The 18,490-nt window shown below is 39.5% G+C and overlaps 1 protein-coding gene and 1 long non-coding RNA gene across 2 annotated transcripts in view; both read left to right on the forward strand.

The window, feature by feature from the left end:
- LOC148130248 (uncharacterized) overlaps positions 1-18,490 on the forward strand; it is a 46,014-nt gene that overhangs the window by 21,928 nt on the left and 5,596 nt on the right. The window lies entirely within an intron of this gene.
- The window catches only part of LOC113419062 (solute carrier organic anion transporter family member 1B3-like), a 42,684-nt gene that overhangs the window by 18,598 nt on the left and 5,596 nt on the right, over positions 1-18,490 (forward strand). Inside the window, exons 9-12 of the mRNA XM_087968760.1 lie at positions 3,401-3,565; positions 10,581-10,776; positions 13,923-14,085; positions 17,020-17,204. Coding sequence (XP_087824886.1) covers positions 3,401-3,565; positions 10,581-10,776; positions 13,923-14,085; positions 17,020-17,204 — 709 coding nt within the window. The remainder of the gene's footprint in view (positions 1-3,400; positions 3,566-10,580; positions 10,777-13,922; positions 14,086-17,019; positions 17,205-18,490) is intronic.

The raw sequence follows: 18,490 nt of genomic DNA on the forward strand, positions 1-18,490 counted from the left end.
ACAAAGAGATGCTGCCAAGGGAACAATTAGATAAGAGACAGGATAACTTGCAGTCGGTTGGTAAATTGGGCAAGAGGCTCATAGGAAAACTCTCCCTAGTTTCTTAGGCTGTGAAAGAGATGGAGGGGAAGGACCAGAGGTGGTATTTATTTATTTATTTGATTTGTCAATTGCTTACAAGATAATAGGTATAAGTATATACATAGTTATGAATACATGAAATGGGTACATATAAGAAAAATAAAAGAAACAATAGGACAGGGATGGTAGGCACGTTGGTGCGCTTATGCACGCCCCCTACAGACCTCTTAGGAAAGGGGTGAGGTCAATAGTAGACAGTCTAAGGTTAAAGTTTTTGGGGTTTGGGGAAGAAACCACAGAGTCAGGTAGAGTATTCCAGACATTGACCACTCTGTTGCTGAAGTCGTATTTCCTGCAATCAAGTTTGGTGCAGTTAACCTTGAGTTTGTATCTATTGTGTGCTCTTGTGTTGTTATGGTTGAAGCTGAAGTATTCATTGACAGGTAAGTCATTGCAATGTATGATTTTATATACCATACTTAGATCAGACCAAAGATGGCGTAATTCAAGGTTTTCTAGGTCTAGAATTTCAAGTCTAGTGGCATAAGGTATTCTACAACGAGTAGAGGAGTGGAGAACTCTTCTTGTGAAATATTTCTGGACTTTCTCAACTGTGCTAATATCAGATACGTAATGTGGGTTCCAAACTGATGAGCTGTATTTGAGTATTGATCTAGCAAATGTTTTGTATGCTCTAGACAGTAGTGTGATATTACCAGAGAAAAAGCTGCGTAGGATTAGGTTAACAACTCTTAATGCCTTTTTGGCTATGTAGTTACAGTGGGCTCTAGCACTTAGATCATTACAGATGAGTATTCCAAGGTCCTTTACAGAGCTTGGATCATCAACAAGGTCTTGACTATTCAGCTTGTATTTTATTTCCTGATATATTTTTTTTGCCAATATGTAAAACAGAGCATTTATTTGTTGAGATTTGAAGTTGCCATTTGTTTGACCATTCTAATACATAGTCAAGATCTTTTTGAAGAGTAGCAATATTGTCTGTGGTATTGAACAGCTTTACATCATCAGCGAAGAGAACGCAGTTGCTCTTAATATGATCACAGAGGTCATTTATGTAGAGTATGAAGAGAGTTGGTCCTAGAACACTGCCTTGGGGGACACCACTATTGACAGGTACAGATTTTGATAGGACACTCTCAATTTTTACCATTTGTTGTCTGTTTGACAGGAATGCTTCTATCCAGTTATGCAGTTGTCCAGACCATAAGATTTTAGTTTTAGGAGTAGTTTGTCGTGTACCACTGAATCAAAGGCATTACAGAAGTCTGTGTAGATTGTGTCTATTGTTTTGCCCTGATCGAGTTGTGTAGTCCATATGTTTTTGCAGTGTAAAAGTTGTAGATTACAGGATAGTTTTTTTCTGAAACCAAATTGTTTATTGGAGAGTAGGTTGTTTGTTTCTAAGTGGAGGATAATGGATTGGTTAATAATTAATTCCATGACTTTACAGGTGACACAGCATATGGAGATTGGTCTGTAATTTTCAACTAGGCTGGGGTCTCCCTTTTTGAAGATGGGGATGACCATGGCTTGTGACCATAGGTTGGGCAAGGAGCTGGTCCTGAAAGATTTTTCAAAGATTATGCTTAGAGGTTCTGCTGTGGCAGTGGATAGCTTTTTTAAGAAGTAGGCACATAATCCATCCAGTCCAATAGATAGAGATGGTTTAAGATCGTGTAGTGCTTTTTCAACATTGTCTTCTGTAAAATCGATATGTATTAGATCATTGTAGTTTTCTGTGGTTCGGCTAGGAAATACTGGGCATGATCCATTGCTATTTACAAATACTGAGCCAAAGAATGTGTTAAAGAGGTTGGCTTTAATGGTGTCATCATTGCAGTCTTTACTATTAGGTCCTTTCAGGGGTGGGATGGACCTTAAGTCTTTTAGTTTGTTGTTTACAAAATTGTAAAAAGTGTGGGTGGAATTGGTACGTAGAAGGTTTTCCTCTTGTTTAATGTGATAATTGGTGCATTCAGTCTTTATCTGGTGGCATAAATTTTTGTATCGGCTTTTGAAATTGGCAACATGACCAAATTTGTTTTTCCACCAAAGTGATTTATTTTTGGATTGAAGTTTCCTTATTGCTATGGGTAATCTGTTTTTTTTTTTTGTTTGGGGAGTTGTTGGTACGTATAGTTTGATGACTCTTTTGACTTCAAGTAAAAATATGTTGTAATGGTCTTCAACAGTATTGCATCCAGTGAATAGAGATTGCCAATCAAGGGATGAGAGATCGTTGTTCATAGTTCATAGTTGCCTTTTTTGAAGTTATAATTGGGGATTATGTCATTATGAAGATTTTTGTGTGGGCGTATGTTGAGACAAAAGTCAATCATATTGTGGTCACTGCTGGAAAAGGGTTCTTTAGTTTGTATTCCATAAATTAAATTCAAACTATTGCAGAAGATGAGATCAAGGCAGGTATTCAGCAGGTTCTGACCAGTTCTGGAGAACCGGTAGCGGAAATTGTGAGTAGTTCAGAGAACCAGCAAATACCACCTCTGACTGGAGATTTTACAGTATCCTTCCCCACCAAGCCACGCCCACAGAACCAGTAGTAAAAACAATTGAATTCCATCACTGGGAAGGACTCTACTTTCAGACTTAACAAGATTCTGTCAGTGTAGCATTGCAAGAAGGTAGAGTTAGCTCACCTCGTTGTGTTTCCGGCTTGCCCCATGAAGCCAACACCTATCCAAGTACAGTCCGTTGCTGGAATGTACAACCACACATTTGCCTGTAGGATTCCTGTTTCTTACTATTCGTTATCTGATTTTAATCAGGTGGGTGGGGGCAGGCAACAGAGTCAATATCCAAAGCAACAATCAAAGAGGCAAAGCAGAAGGCATTGCTCGGACTATGGGATGGACACAGATTCACTAAGGCTTTCTGGACAAGGGAATGCAATGGCTTAGCAGTTAAGATGCTATGCTTGTTAACCGGAAGGTTGGCAGTTTGAGACCCAAGCACTGTGTGATGGGATGATCTCCTGTTCCTGTCCAAACTCCTGCCAACCTAGCCATTCAAAAGCATGCAAATGCAAATAGATAAATAGGTACCACTTCAGTGGGAAGGTAACAGCATTCCGTGCACCTTGTCATATAATCATGCTGACCACATGACCACAGAAGTATCTTCGGACAATGTTGGATCCCACAGCTAAGAAGTGAAGATGAGCACCACTTCCTAGAGTCAGACACCACTGGACTTTTAACTTTTCTGGACAAATATTTGGTAGATATCTTTTATATGTGTATGCTAACAGACATGTTTTTTCCCTCTCCCCACCCAGAGTTCTTCAAGTCCCTGAAGAGAATCTTGGGGAACAAATTGTACTTAATACTATTGTGCTCATCGCTGCTAAATACTAGCAGTATAATTGGATATATTACCTACCAGGCAAAATATATGGAACAGCAATATGGACTGTCAATGTCGAGATCTAATTTTATAACAGGCAAGCCTTTTTCTGTCTCCTCCTCCTTTTTTTTCTCTTCTTTACACACACATACACACCCACATCTGCTTGTACCAGAGCTTCCTAATAGACCAAGTAAATTAAGCAACTGTCAGGCCCCCGTGGGAGTGTTAGGGTTTGAGGATTAACCCCTAGAAGAGTATTGCAGCAGTAGTCAAGCCAGGCAACCAAAGGAGAGCGGAAGGGCCCCAGAGTATACACACACTGAACACAAACACTGTTTGTAGTTTAAATAGTTTTTAATCCAGTTAGAGTTTATACATTGTCATTCAGTCCATTAAGTCATTCACAGTATTTCCATCCAGTAAGACTCACTAGTATAGTCCAAGTTAAGAGTCCTTGCAATATCTTTATCAGCCGATAAAGATATCTTCTCCTCCTCCGGTTTCACTCTCCAGAGAAACAAACGCTGGATATTCAGCAAACAGTAGCAAACAATAACAGTTCAGTCACAGGCACTCACAGTCAGTAATCACAGTTAGTCGCAGCAAGACACAGTTAGTCGCAGCAGCACACAGTAACAGCAACTCACAGTTACAGTCAGACAGAGTTACAGACAGTAACAGTCAGTAAGCTTTCCAGCTTCTAATACTTCCTTATATTGTAACTTCTAACCGCACCCTTAATCGGCTAATTGCCTGCTGCATTGTGCTTAAAGTGATAAGCACTTAAACCATGATATCTAAGTTTTATATATTTATTCACCCAAACCATATTTGGTATCAATGTTATACCTAACATACTCCCCTTTTGGGTGAAATAAATATATAATACCTTACAATCTTATCCCATATTTTTCACAACTCTCCTGGTGCTTACTGGCACCTTGGGCTTTAGTAAAATTATCAGCTAAATTGTCCTCCGACATACAGTACTCTAGCTGAATCATCTTACTTCTTACAGATTGTCTCACGTTTAGGTATCTTAGATCTGTATGCTTGCTCCTTGTTTTTACTCCAATATTTGTGGCCATTTGAATTGCTGCCTGATTATCTTCATGTATAATTATAGGATAATCTACAGTTATACCTATATCAATTAACATTTGTTTATACATTATTAACTCTGTACATAACAATGATAAACAGGAGAATTCTGCCTCCATAGTAGACAAACTTATATGCTGTTGTCTTATTGACTTCCAGCCTATTAATGTATTACCCAGCATTATGGCTGTTCCTGAAGTCGACTTTCTAGTGTCTCTTTCTGATGCAAAGCTAGCATCTGCATATGCACTCAAAATTAAATCACCCTTTGGTTCTAAATACAATGAATAATTCATTGTCTTTTTAAGATATCTTAATATCCTCTTAGCTGCAATCCAGTGTCTTTCACATGGTGCAGAATTAAATCTAGCCAACTGATTCACGCAATACGATATATCTGGTCTAGACCAATTACTAATATAACTCAAACTACCAATTAAAGATTGATAAATCACCTTATCAAACTCAGGGCTTTGTTCATCAGTGTTGCTAAACTCCTGACTCATTGGAGTCTTAGCTGGCTTACAAAGCTCCATCTTGTAATCTTTTAGTAATTTGCTTATCTTATCTTCCTGAGATATCTTAAAACCTTTTCGTGTTTTCTTTATATTCAAACCGAGATACTTCTTTATCTCCCCTAATTGCTTGATCTTTATTCTCTTTCCTAATGATGCTATTATTTTATTTGCTTCATCATTAGTTTCAGTTATCAAAGCAATGTCATCTGTGAATAGTAATAATAATGATACTTTCCCATTTGTCTCCCTCTTAAACAGACATGGATCGGCTAAACCAGCTTTAAATCCTATATTGTCTAGTTCCTTTACAATATACTGGTTCCATTCATAGCCTGATTGTTTAAGACCATAGAGGCTTTTCTTTAACAACCAACAATCATTATTATCCTTATTTTCACTTTTAATACCAACAGGTTTTTCATATAAATAATATGTTTTAATGGGCGTGCAAGTAAGCAGTTTCCACATCTAGATGGTTAACTATATAGTTTTTACTAGCTGCCCACACTAAAGCTGCTCTCAAGGTTGCTGCCTTAAGACTAGGTGCAAACACCTCATCATAGTCATTGGCATTCTGCCTAAAACCTTGGGCTACTAACCTTGCCTTATGGATTAAATTACCATCCTTATCTATTTTTACCTTAAATATCCATTTGCAGCCAATGGATTTCTTTCCTACAGGTAATTTGGCATTTTCATACACCTTCATATCACTTAATGAATTCAGTTCCTTATTCATTGCTGCATACCATCTTTCTTTTTCCTTATTAGGATACTTTTTAATTTCTTCTACAGAATTAGGAACTTCATTAATCTGGCACACTGTGTTAGCCTGGTACCTATCAGGCGGTCTAGATATACGTGTAGTTCTTCTGGGAATTACTGGGCTTACAGGAGGACTTTGTTGAACTACTACCTGTTCATCTTCCTCATCCTGTTCAGCTATTGAATCTGTTTCTTCCTTTATGGGCACTATTTCATCCTGTATTTGTCTCTTTACTTTATTTTTAAAGTTACAGGGATAACTAATGGGATTTCTATAGGATTCAATAATTACATCTTTATTGGCATCCTGTTCTAATTTCTCCCATCCTTCATGTTCTAGAAATTGGGCACTAGCACTACATAACACTTTAGATGTGCCTTTCTCCCAAAATCTATATGCCCTATGGTTTGCCTGATAACCAACGAAGAAAAATCTTTTAGCTCTATGTTGCCCTTTTTTTCTGAGTTGTGCAGGAATATGCACCCATGCTGGTGCACCAAATGTGTGCAGGTAACTTAGATCAGGTTTCCTGCCATGCCATCTGGTAAATGGTATTTCACCTGTTGTTGTATTAACAACGTTGTTCAATATGTTATTAGCACACATTGTAGCCTCCCCCACAAAGAATCAGGTAACCCAGAATCATTTAACATTGTTCTAATCATTGCCTGTAGTGTTTGGCCTCTTCTTTCAATAAAAGCATTATGTTCTGGCCTGTATGGAGCAGACTTCTTATGCTCTATTCAGCTACCTTAAGTCTGTTCTGGAATTTGTTATTAATAAATTCCGTACCATTATCTGTCACCAGGGTTATCAGTTGACGTTTAGACTTTCTTTCAGCAAACCTAAGCCAATTGAAAAAATGTTGATATGTTTCAGTTTTGCTTTTCATTAAATAGCAAAACCCATATCTAGAATAATGGTCCATAATGCTCAGTATATATCTAGCACCCCCATACTGGGTTTCTTTGGACCTATTATGTCTGCAAATACTACTTCTAAAGGTTCTTTTGTTTTGAAACCATTTAGCCTATTTGCAGGCAATACCTTGCTCTTATCTTCACAGCAAACATTACAACGCAAATATTTATCACAAGGTTTTAACCTTATTCCTTCAGATAACTCAACTGTACGTTTTAGCATTTTAAAATTTACATGCCCCAAACGCCTATGCAATAAATGGATACATTCATCATGAGGCTTTATATTATTAAATACAGTTTGAGCCTCCCTTTCTTACTATTATCTAATACATATAATGTTCCATTTAAAGCTACAGTTACCCTTTTGTTATCTTTTTCAATTATGCAATTATTATCCTTAAAAATAATTACATAACCTAATTTATCTAATACCCTTACTGAAAGCAAATTAAACTTTAGTTGCGGTACATACAACATTTTTATATCCTGGTTTATGTACGGACAACGTGCAAAACCTTGACCTTTCGCTTTCAGGTTCCAGCCGTTGGCAAGAGATATATGTTGAGAACTTTTAGACATTTTTATAAATTTTGTCTTATCTCTTGTGATGCAGTGGGATGCGCCACTGTCAACCACCCATAAATTATTCTTCACATCAGAGTTGCTAAACGTGGCTAGTTCAAATGCTTTCTTTGGCTTTTTTACATTCTGGCTTTTCTCTTTTTGCAGAATCTTGCCAGATGTCCTCTGCCTCCACAATTAAAACACTTTTTAATTGTGTATGCCGTTGAAGATAAATTCTCTTCTTCCAGGTGCTTTACTTTGCTTTGCTGGTTTCTTTCAAGCTTTGAAGATAATTTCTCTTCTTTCTTATCTTCTCTCAGCTCGTCACGCTCACGCCTTCTTCTGGCTTCTTCTAGTAGCCTGCCTGTAATCTCGGTTAATGAGAGGCTTTCTTTTGGCAATACTTCTAACGAAGTCACATAGTCATCATAGCTTTGATCTAATGAAGATAATATTATGTAGACTTGTTGCAGTTCATTAAATATAAGCTCTTTTTCTTGCAATTCTTGAAAAATGCTCTTCATACAGTTTAAATGAACTAACATATCTCCATTCCTCTGAAGATGCGTTCGAAAAAGCTTCCGTGTAAGATTTATATGTGCTCCTACACTGTCCCGAACATAAATCTTCCTGAGGTTCTCCCAGCAGTTTGCAGCATTTTCTTCTCCACGAATATGGACAAGCTGCTGATCACAGAGAGTCAGTCCTATGATGCATAAAGCCTGCTCATTCTGTAGTTTAAAGTCTTGTAACTTTTCTTTATCATCATCATTAGCAGGATCCCAGCTACTCACATCTGGTGGGTTTGCTATAATGTCCCACAAACCTTCTCTGCGTAGAAGTAAACTACATTTCATTGACCATGAAACATAGTTTGTTCCATCCAGCCTGGATATCATGGACAGTTGTGACAAATTTACTTGTGCCATTACTCTTCAGATATTTTGACTATTTTAAACTAATTAAAACAGTTTGTTTTTACAGTAATGTGCAACTCACACCAACTCTCTCTGCTATATCCTGGTTAGTTAGACTATGCTGCTGGGCCCATAACCAATGTTAGGGTTTGAGGATTAACCCTAGAAGAGTATTGCAGCAGTAGTCAAGCCAGGCAACCAAAGGAGAGCGGAAGGGCCCCAGAGTATACACACACTGAACACAAACACTGTTTGTAGTTTAAATAGTTTTTAATCCAGTTAGAGTTTATACATTGTCATTCAGTCCATTAAGTCATTCACAGTATTTCCATCCAGTAAGACTCACTAGTATAGTCCAAGTTAAGAGTCCTTGCAATATCTTTATCAGCCGATAAAGATATCTTCTCCTCCTCGGTTTCACTCTCCAGAGAAACAAACGCTGGATATTCAGCAAACAGTAGCAAACAATAACAGTTCAGTCACAGGCACTCACAGTCAGTAATCACAGTTAGTCGCAGCAAGACACAGTTAGTCGCAGCAGCACACAGTAACAGCAACTCACAGTTACAGTCAGACAGTAAACTCACAGTTACAGACAGTCAGCTTTCCAGCTTCTAATGCTTCCTTATATAGTAACTTCTAACCGCACCCTTAATCGGCTAATTGCCTGCTGCATTGTGCTTAAAGTGATAAGCACTTAAACCATGATATCTAAGTTTTATATATTTATTCACCCAAACCATATTTGGTATCAATGTTATACCTAACAGGGAGTCTGAATCTGAGGAAGAAGATGAACAGCTGACAGAATGTGGCTCCCTTGGCTGTGGAGGAAACTGGGGAAGGGCAAAGTCAGGCTGGGCAGAGCAGGGTTGAGGTAGAACAAGGGAGAGGGGGTTCAGATGAAGACCAAGCCCCCCCCCTCCACATCCTAGGGCACGCAGGGAAGAACACAGGAAAGAGCCATGTGGGTTGTGTGGCTCACAGGGGAGGAAAGGGCCCTGATTCCTTTCACAAGGCACACTTGGCGATGGAGTTTAAAGGAGAGGCAGTTGGGAGGGTAATTTTTCAGGAACAAATGCTGAACAGATAACAGATAATCAGAGTTGGAAGGGACCTTATAGGTCATCTAGTCCACCCTCCCCGCCCAAGCGGGATAGCAAGAGAGAAGTCTTCCAATATTTGAGGGGCTGCCACAGGGAGGAAGGGGTCAAGCTATTTTCTAAAGCATCCAAAGGCCAGACAAGGAATAATGGATGGAAACTGAACAAGGAGAGGTTTAACCAGTGTTAGGGATATACACCCTAGCAGAACGTGCAATGGCAGTCTAGCAGGCAGGCAGATATGTGAGACAAAACGTTGTAGTAGCTTACACTCAGTAAGACAGATACACTGTGCAAGTTAAATAGTTTTTATTCCAGCAAGAGTTATAGCATAGTCAAACAGTCCATATGTCATACACAAAGTTCAGTCAGTCCGGGGGTTATTCAGTTTGCAAAGTCCAGTGTCGAAAAAGAGGTCAGTAAACTTACAATAAATCAGTCCAGTGATATATCTCTTTTGCAGTCAGAGATATGAAGAAAAATCAAACCCCTTTTCTTCTCTCAGCAAACACGCAGTTATCACCATCAATCCATCATTGTCAGCAATCCAGTAAAAGCCGGCAAACAGTGAGCTCTCTTGCTCCCTCTTATGGTGATTTTACAACCGCACCCAAAATACTTGGTTTACAGTTTAAAGTGATACATACACTTAAACTCACTAACATAGTTTATATATTATTTTACCCAAACTAAGTTAGGTAACCAATGTTATCCCTTATAGATCATCTAGTCCACCCTCCCCACCCAAGCGGGATAGCAAGAGAGCAGTCTTCTAATATTTGAGGGGCTGCCACAGGGAGGAAGGGGTCAAGCTATTTTCTAAAGCATCCAAAGGCCAGACAAGGAATAATGGATGGAAACTGAACAAGGAGAGGTTTAACCAGGAAATAAGGAGAAACTTTCTGACATTGAGAACAATCAACCAATGGAACACCTTGCCTTCAGAAGCTGTGGGAGCGTCATCACTGGAGGCTTCCAAGAAGAGACTGGACTGCCATTTGTCAGAAATGGTGTAGGGTCTCCTGCTTGGGCGGGGGGTTGGACTAGATGACCTACAAGGTCTCTTTCAACTCTGTTAATCTGTATAATCTGTATATACTCCTCTTTCCCCCTATTTGCAATTATGTCCATGTTTCTTTTGCTCATCTTGAGTATCCGATGGCAATGGAGGAATGTGACTTTTACTTTCTCCTTGTTAATTTTTTAATCTATTTCAGCTGTTGCCGTTTTGCCAGTGGTCCTTCTCGGGATGTTTTTAGGTGGCTTCATCATGAAAAAGTACAAGCTAGGAATCCTTTCTGCTACAAAAATGGGATACACAGCATCATTCATTGGATTTCCCTTCATATTTCTGTGTGTAATGCTGGGTTGTGACAACCACCCAGTGGCTGGATTGACAGTGACCTATGATGGGTAGGTCAATGTGTTAATATGTGTGTGAGTATGGATAGGCCTGTAAGCTTATGGAGTGTGTATGCATGCTGGAAGACCATCCAGATGTGTATGGCATTGATGGTCCTTTTAGAGAAACAAGATAAGTTTATCCCATGGCCGTAAGCTATGATCAATGGATTCCAGCTAAGGTATCCCATCAGAGGTGACTATCTTTTTGATGTTTGCATTTCTCATTGGAGGTGGTTTGAAAATTAAGAGCAATCTCCCCCCAGCACATCTTATTCCCCCCTCCTCATCTTTCAATCATAATTTTATTTTTGTATTGTTTTAGAGATATGTTATGATTTTAATATATTATGCTGTACTCCACCCAGAGTCATTCTGTTATGAGATGGACAGCAAATATATGAAGTAGATTAGATTGATGATAGATCAATGGATGGATGGATAGATGGATAGATGGATGGATGGATGGATGGATGGATTGATAATAGAAAGATAGATAGATAGATAGATAGATAGATAGATAGATAGATAGATACCATTAATAGATGGATGGATGGATGGATGGATGGATGGATGGATGGATAGTGATGATAGATAGACAGACAGATAAATAGATGATAGACAGACAGATGATGATGATAGATAGATAGATAGATAGATAGATAGATAGATAGATAGATAGAGATAGATAGATAGATAGATAGATAGATAGATAGATAGATAGAATAGATGGATGGTTGGATAGAGATGATAGATAGGTAGGTAGGTAGATAGGTACATGGATGGATGGATAGAAATGATAGATAGATAGACTTCCAGTTTGGGCTTCTTTGGCGACAGACCAAAATCCGCGATCATGCACGGTTTCGATCTGTGCTCACCACCGGAGTGCCCCAAGCCACTTGGATTCGGAGCTAAGCCACCCCATAGCGCTGGTGAAGAGGGGGGAGGCTGCCAGCGGGGTTGAGGAGAGCAGCATCTCTCCTCCTCGGCTGGTCACTACTCCCTTTCCCAAAGGCAGTTGCAGCGGTGGTCAGAAATGGCCATTACAAAGAAGAACCCGACTGGACAAGATTGTGCAGAAGGAAGATAAAAGAGAAACTTTTGACTAACCAGATCGAATTAAGAAAGTAACTATACAAGGTACCCTGGATTTTGAACTATAAAGAATAATACTGTTCCCAAAAAAGATCTTTGAAGCGGCGAAAGAAAGAGGAAAGGGAAAAGATTTGGTGTTTTTTTCTCTCTTACATTGACAGTTGTAATTGGCTTTAAATGCTAAGAAGAAGAGATCTAACCAAGAAATTGATATAAATCCACTTTGACATTAATAGGCAATTTTAAGTTGAAAATAAAATGTCAAAGGGATAATAAAGACTTTTGGATATTTTAAAAACTTTAAAAGGAGGAAAGGAAAGGAAAAAAGAAAAGGATGGGATATGGAAAAAATGGAGAATACCACCTGAAATTAAAAAGAATTAACAGTGAAATTTTAACAAGACTCCTAAAAGATACATTGTAATTGAAACTTTGCTACAAGATAACAGAACCCCCGGAAAGAGAAAGTAAAAAAAAGAATCATGAAGAAACAGCTTTGGATTATTTGGATTACTCAGTGATTTTTGGAATTTTGGTTGTTGGATTTTAATGACTAAAATTAATTGGGTGGTTGTTTAAAAGTGTTTAAAATGGCATCACTCCTTGAAGAGCTAAAAATGGAACTTAAAAAGCAGAAAGAAGATGCACAAGAGGGAAGAGGATCTTTTGGCTTCATATTTCAATTTTTAGAAGTGGAGATTTTGAACTATGAAAAACAACAAGAAATGCTTGCAGAACAAGAAGGGCGGGACAAAGAAGAAGCCATCTTTAATGCTCAAGTAATTCTATGTGGGATTAAAAAGGAAAGGGGGGGGGAAGGGAGTGAAAAACCCAAGATCTGAAAAAACAACCAAAAAAAAAAAAAGAATAGCCTGAAAAGTGATTACAATACTAGGAAGAAGCAGAAGAGAGGATTACAGAAGGGAGAATTAGAACTAGAGAGAAAGGGGGTCATAAAGGTGAGGGAGAAGAAGAGGGGGGAAATGGAAAGAAGAAATTATAAAGGACAGAAACAGGATATAGAGAAGCAGGGAAAATGTACAAGGATTCACAGAGATAATGGTTGAAAATTTAATTGAAAGAGAGGATTCTGCAAGAGTACATTAGATAGTATTGTTATATTAGAAATAGTAATGGGTATAGAAAATATGAAATATAGGTGATTAAAGTGATAGATAAAATTGGTACTGTTATGTAATGGAATGTAACTAAATGAAATAAAGAGAATAAGAGAAAGGAAGTGGGAAAGGATGGGAATATTTTAACTGTTATCGAATGATTTATTAAAATATAATTGAAAAGAAATATGAACATCAGATGTTAAGATGAAATTGAGTAGAATAACAACTCTATTAATTACTTTACTTCCTTTTCTGTTTAGAATTTATTGATTTTTAAGGGAATGTACCAAATAGAACTTGGTTGATAAATTATGTGAAATGGAATGTTATAATTTTATTTTTAGAACCTAGTGTGTATTTCTAAGGGAATGTACCAAGCCGAATTCGGTTGATAAGAGTTATATGTTATAAAATAGAGGTTAGAAATTCAATGTTATAATTGTTAAGATATAAATTAAATCTTAAATGAGATTTGAATGGACAGTAATTTAAAGATATAAAGGTGTTATACTCCAGTTAGTAATTACAGGGGAAATCTTGTTTTATGAGAAAAGAAAATACGAAAGTGTAAATAGGACAGACAAAAGTATAAATATAATGATTAGAAAGATACTGAAATTTAGAAAAAGAAGAATATGTAAATGAGTTTATGTCTGTATAGAGAAGTGATAACCTGGAGTCATGCTGTTCTCAAAAAGATATTTTAATTCTATGTTTTGTGAAATAAAATTTTTACAAGAAGAGATGATAGATAGATAAATGGAGGGAGGGAGGGAGGGAGGGAGGGAGGGAGGGAGGGAGGGGGAGAGAGGAGAGAGAGAGAGAGAGAGAGAGAGAGAGAGAGAGAGAATACCTTGATCCATTTTGGATGCTTCATATTGAAATTCCGTGAGAACTTTTAAGTGTGCAATTTCCCCAACCCCCTTCTTTTTTTTAAAGGAACACAGCTGCTCAGAACCCGCTTTCCTTATCTTCAGCCTGCAATTCCAACTGCACCTGTGCTACAAGCCAGTGGGATCCTGTTTGTGGGGAGAACGGACTCACATATGTGTCAGCCTGTTTTGCTGGTTGCAAAAACATAACCAGATTGAAGAAAAAAATAGTAAGGATGAGAGTTTGACTTTTTCCATGTATGCCTTTGGTCTGGAAGCAAAGAAATGAGAGGTACAAAAAAACCCACAAGAGAGGATTTTGGCTTCCTCACTTTTTCTTTTAAACAAGATACATGAAGTCTAAGGCTTAATTTTTAAATTCATACTGCAAGGTTTGGGCCAGTTTGGTCTAGTGGTGAAGGCACCAGGCTAGAAAGCAGGAGACTATGAGTTCGAGTTCAGCCTTAGCCATAAAAGTCACCTGGGTGATCTTGGGCCAGTCCCTCTCTCTTAGATCAACCTACCTCACAGGATTGTTGTTGTGAGGAAAATAAGAGGAGGAAGGTGTGTTGGATATGTTTCAAAGCCTTGAGTTATTTGTAAAAATAATAAAAGCGGGATAAATGTGTTTCTACTGCAGTGAGCAACCATAGATATCAGGATCCTTCAAACACTCATAATCAAAGTAAAGATGTCATCATGTCAACTCCTATAAAGAGCATCAAGAGTGTGACGTATTAGAAATTTAATAAATTTTGACTAGAATAGAATAGAATAGAATAGAATAGAATAGAATAGAATAGAATTCTTTATTGGCCAAGGGTGATTGGACACACAAGGAATTTGTCTTGGTGCAAATACTCTCAGTATACATAAAAGAAAAGATATATTTGTCAAGAATAATAAGGTACAACACTTAATGACAGTCATAGGGTACAATAAGTAATCAAATCATATTAGGAAACAATCAATATAAATCGTAAGGATACAAGCGACAAAGTTACAATCCTACAGTCACAAGTGGAAGGGTATGGGTGATAAGGAGTGATGAGAAGATTAATAGTAATAGTAGTGCAGACTTTGTAATAGTTGAACAGTATTGAGGGAATTATTTGTTTAGCAGAATGATGGCGTTTGGGGAAAAACTGTCCTTGTGTCTATTTGTTCTGATGTGCAGTGCTCTATAGCATCATTTTGAGGGAAGGAGGTGAAACAGTTTATGCCCGGGATGTGAGGGGTCTGTAAATATTTTCACAGCCCTCTTTTTGACTCGTGCAGTATACAGGTCCTCGATGGAAGGCAGGTTGGTAGTAATTGTTTTTTCTGCAGTCCTAATTATTCTTTAAAGTCTGTGTCTGTGCTGTTGGCTTGCAGAACCAGACCAGACAGTTATAGAAGTGCAGATTTAGAAATGCTTTCCAGTTTTTCTGGGATGTTTATTCAGGGGTGGGCTTCTATCGGTTCGGCCAGGTTCGGCCAAACTGGTAGTTCTGAGGATCAGCTGGGAGACAACCGGTTCGGTTTGCTCCAACGATCAGCTGTTGGGCCCAACTGCCCACCTGGGCTCTAGGCTGTGCTTTATATCTTGTTTTTCAAGCTCAGCTGATATGTGCAGCACAGTGGATTGCTGCGCATCAGCTGTTTAACACACAGGGATTGCTGGAGAAGGTCAGTAGCAAACGCTCTGCGCACCGAACCAATTGTTACACTGTTTGAATCGCACCCCTGTGTTTATTTCAATTTCCCAGTCTACTTATAGCTCCAGGATTTCTCAATCAACCATCTCCAGCACTGGGCCCCAGGCCCCAGGTCCAACCACCATAGCCAGGTTTTAAGGCTCTTCTAGAAAGCCCAAAGGATGAAGCTGGATCTCCCCCCCCCCTGGAGGCAAGGGGTTCCAAAGATTGGGCTGTCCTCCTTGACCCCACTAGCCAAAATTCTTTGGCAGACCAGTTTTGAAAAAGGCCCAAGTGAGGCAAGTCAATCCCATTGAAGTGAGGTGGGCCCTCAGAGAATCTGGTCCCAAGCCATGGAAGGATTTCAAGGTGATCACAAACACCTTGGATTGGAACCTGAAGCAAATTGGCAAACGATGCAGCTCTGGCCTTACATGTGACACCCTAGGTGCCTCCAAATCTGTCTGTGCAGCTATAGTAACTGTATCTTTGAAATTCTCTTCAAGGGTGTCTCCATTTAGGCAGTGTTACAATCAGGGATGGGATCGACAGGGTTAACTACCGGTTCGGTGATTTACGATGTTCGGTGATTTACAATGTGCTTCCCTGCATGGCTGCGTACGCGCCTGTAAATTGTCATCAGCCTTGTGCCTGGACAGCTGAGCAGTGCTGCGTGCCGAGAAGCAGCCTTTGAAAAAGTACTTTTTTCCTGCTTTTTTAACTGCAGCTGTGCCTCACACGGCAGCTGAAGTTGAAAAAGCAGGAAATAAAGGTCAGGTAAGAGCCCGGGCAGGCGTGTGGGCAAAAACATCAGCAGACATAGAACCAGTTCTATGTCTGCTGCTCTTCAGAGCTACCGGTTCTACAGAGGTAGACAGAACCGGTAGAAACCCACCCCTGGTTACAATAATATCACATCTAGTTTCTGCCTTGTAGTTAGTAGAGGCTAAAGTCCTGAAAGTTAGTGCCATTAGATCAAGACCAGAGGTGTCAAACTCGGTTTCATTGAGGGCCGCATCAGGATTGTGTTTGATCTCAGTGTGGGGGCATAGTCACCTCGATATCACTCATGTTGGGGGGCTCCCCTCCCAAGCTCTGTTTTTAGCTGCGACAGCCTCCTCCAGTGCTCTGCTGATGAAAATAGAGCTCAGGAGGGCCGTGCATGGTCCTCCTGAGCTCCGTTTTCTCTGGCAGAGCACTTCAGGAGACTATTGCAGCCAAAAACGGAGCTTGGGAGAGCTGTACGCGGCCCTCCCAAGCTCTGTTTTCACTGGCAGAGGCACCATGGGCTGGTCCTTCACTGTTTCCAGGGCAGCCCTGTAGGCCAGATCTAAGCACCCCTATGGGCTGGATCCAGCCCCTGGGCCTTGAGTTTGACACCCCTGATCTAGACCATTCTAGAGATGCATTCATCAGATGTTTCCATTTCGTAGCCGAAGTGATGGGGTGCAAGATGCCCTTTATTGTCCCATATGCTTTTCCTTATAGGTTTTTCACAACTGTAGTTGCATTGAGCAAGATGATGCTGCATTGAAGAATTCTTCAGCGGTGTTGGGTGAATGCCGAAGAAGTGATGAGTGTTCAAAAAATTTTATTTTTTACATCATTGTCAAAGGTGTGAGCTCCTTTATGTACTCACTGAGTGGTGTTCCTATGTACATACTCCTTATCAGGTAAGGAATGAGTTAAGTCAGGGGTGAGGAACTATGGCCCTTTTATGACTTGTGGACTTCAACTCCCAGAATTCCTGAGCCAGCCAAGCTCCCAGGAATTCTGGGAGCGGAAGTCCACAAGTCATAAAAGGACCATGAGTTAAGTAAAGAGCCAATAAGACAGCATAGCTACTTAAGATTCCACTCAGACTTTTTTTTAAAATTAAGAGTCAGAAATGTAAACCTCAATGAAAATAAATGTATCCTAGAAACCTATAAATATTTCAGCATTCCAGCTGTTCCTTAGGCTGTTTCAATGACAGCATTCGAAACAATTAAATTGTAGTTTCTGCCTTTTAGTGAAGAGATAAAAATGTTGCACTATGTGTCAACCATTTTTGTGGTACCTTTTTTACAAAAGAAAAAGAAGTGAATATTTCTTAAAACAATCCCTCCTTGTGTCTCTCTAATTTCCTCCCCTCCCCCCATAAAACCCTGTAAAGGGTATATTTATGCAGTATGGAGAAATCTTAATGTTGACCTATGGGACTACAACTTCCATCATGCATAATTTTTCATTCCTGCTGATTGAGGCTGCTAGTTCAGCAGTATCTGAATGTCCACAGCTTCACAACGCCTGAATATGAATAGAATTTTATCCACCTTTGCTTTCACTACAAAGGGAGATGAGAAATTAGAAACTGTTTAAGACAGGGGTGTCAAACTCGATTTCATTGAGGGCCGCATTAGAGTTGTATTTGACCTTGGAGGGGCGGGGGGCATGGCCAGGGGGCGTGGTGATGATGGCCAGCTCGACCTCAGTCATATCAGGGGCACCTGTGGTGGCCAAGTGCTAAGGCAGGACTTCCCTGAAACCCTCTCCCCCCTCACATTATAATCACCTCCCTCCCTCCCTCCCTTTTCTTTTCTTTTTCTTTCCTTCTTCCTTTTCCTTTCTTCTTCCTTCCCCTCTTTCCTTATTTTTCCTTCCTTGCTCTCTTCCCACCTTTTCTTCTTTTTCTTTCTTTTTCCTCTTTCCCTTTCTCCTTTCCTGTCCCCTTCTCAAATGCTTAAAGGCAAAAGGGGAAACATTTCTCCTTTTGTTTTGTTTTTTTTAGTTTGTTTTGACAGCCCCATTTTCACCCATGACGGCCTCCTGCAGCCCTCTGCCAGTGAAAATGGAGCTCCATTTTCACTGGCAGAGGCTCTCACAGGCCAGATCTAAGCACCCACAGGCCAGATCTAAGCATCCGGCCCGTGGGCCTTGAGTTTGACACTCCTGGTTTAAGACAATTAAGATTTTGTCT

This window comes from Notechis scutatus, chromosome 6 (genome assembly GCF_049901735.1).
Source record: "Notechis scutatus isolate UNSWTSFEM ecotype Mainland chromosome 6, rNotScu1.2, whole genome shotgun sequence".
Taxonomy (NCBI): domain Eukaryota; kingdom Metazoa; phylum Chordata; class Lepidosauria; order Squamata; family Elapidae; genus Notechis; species Notechis scutatus.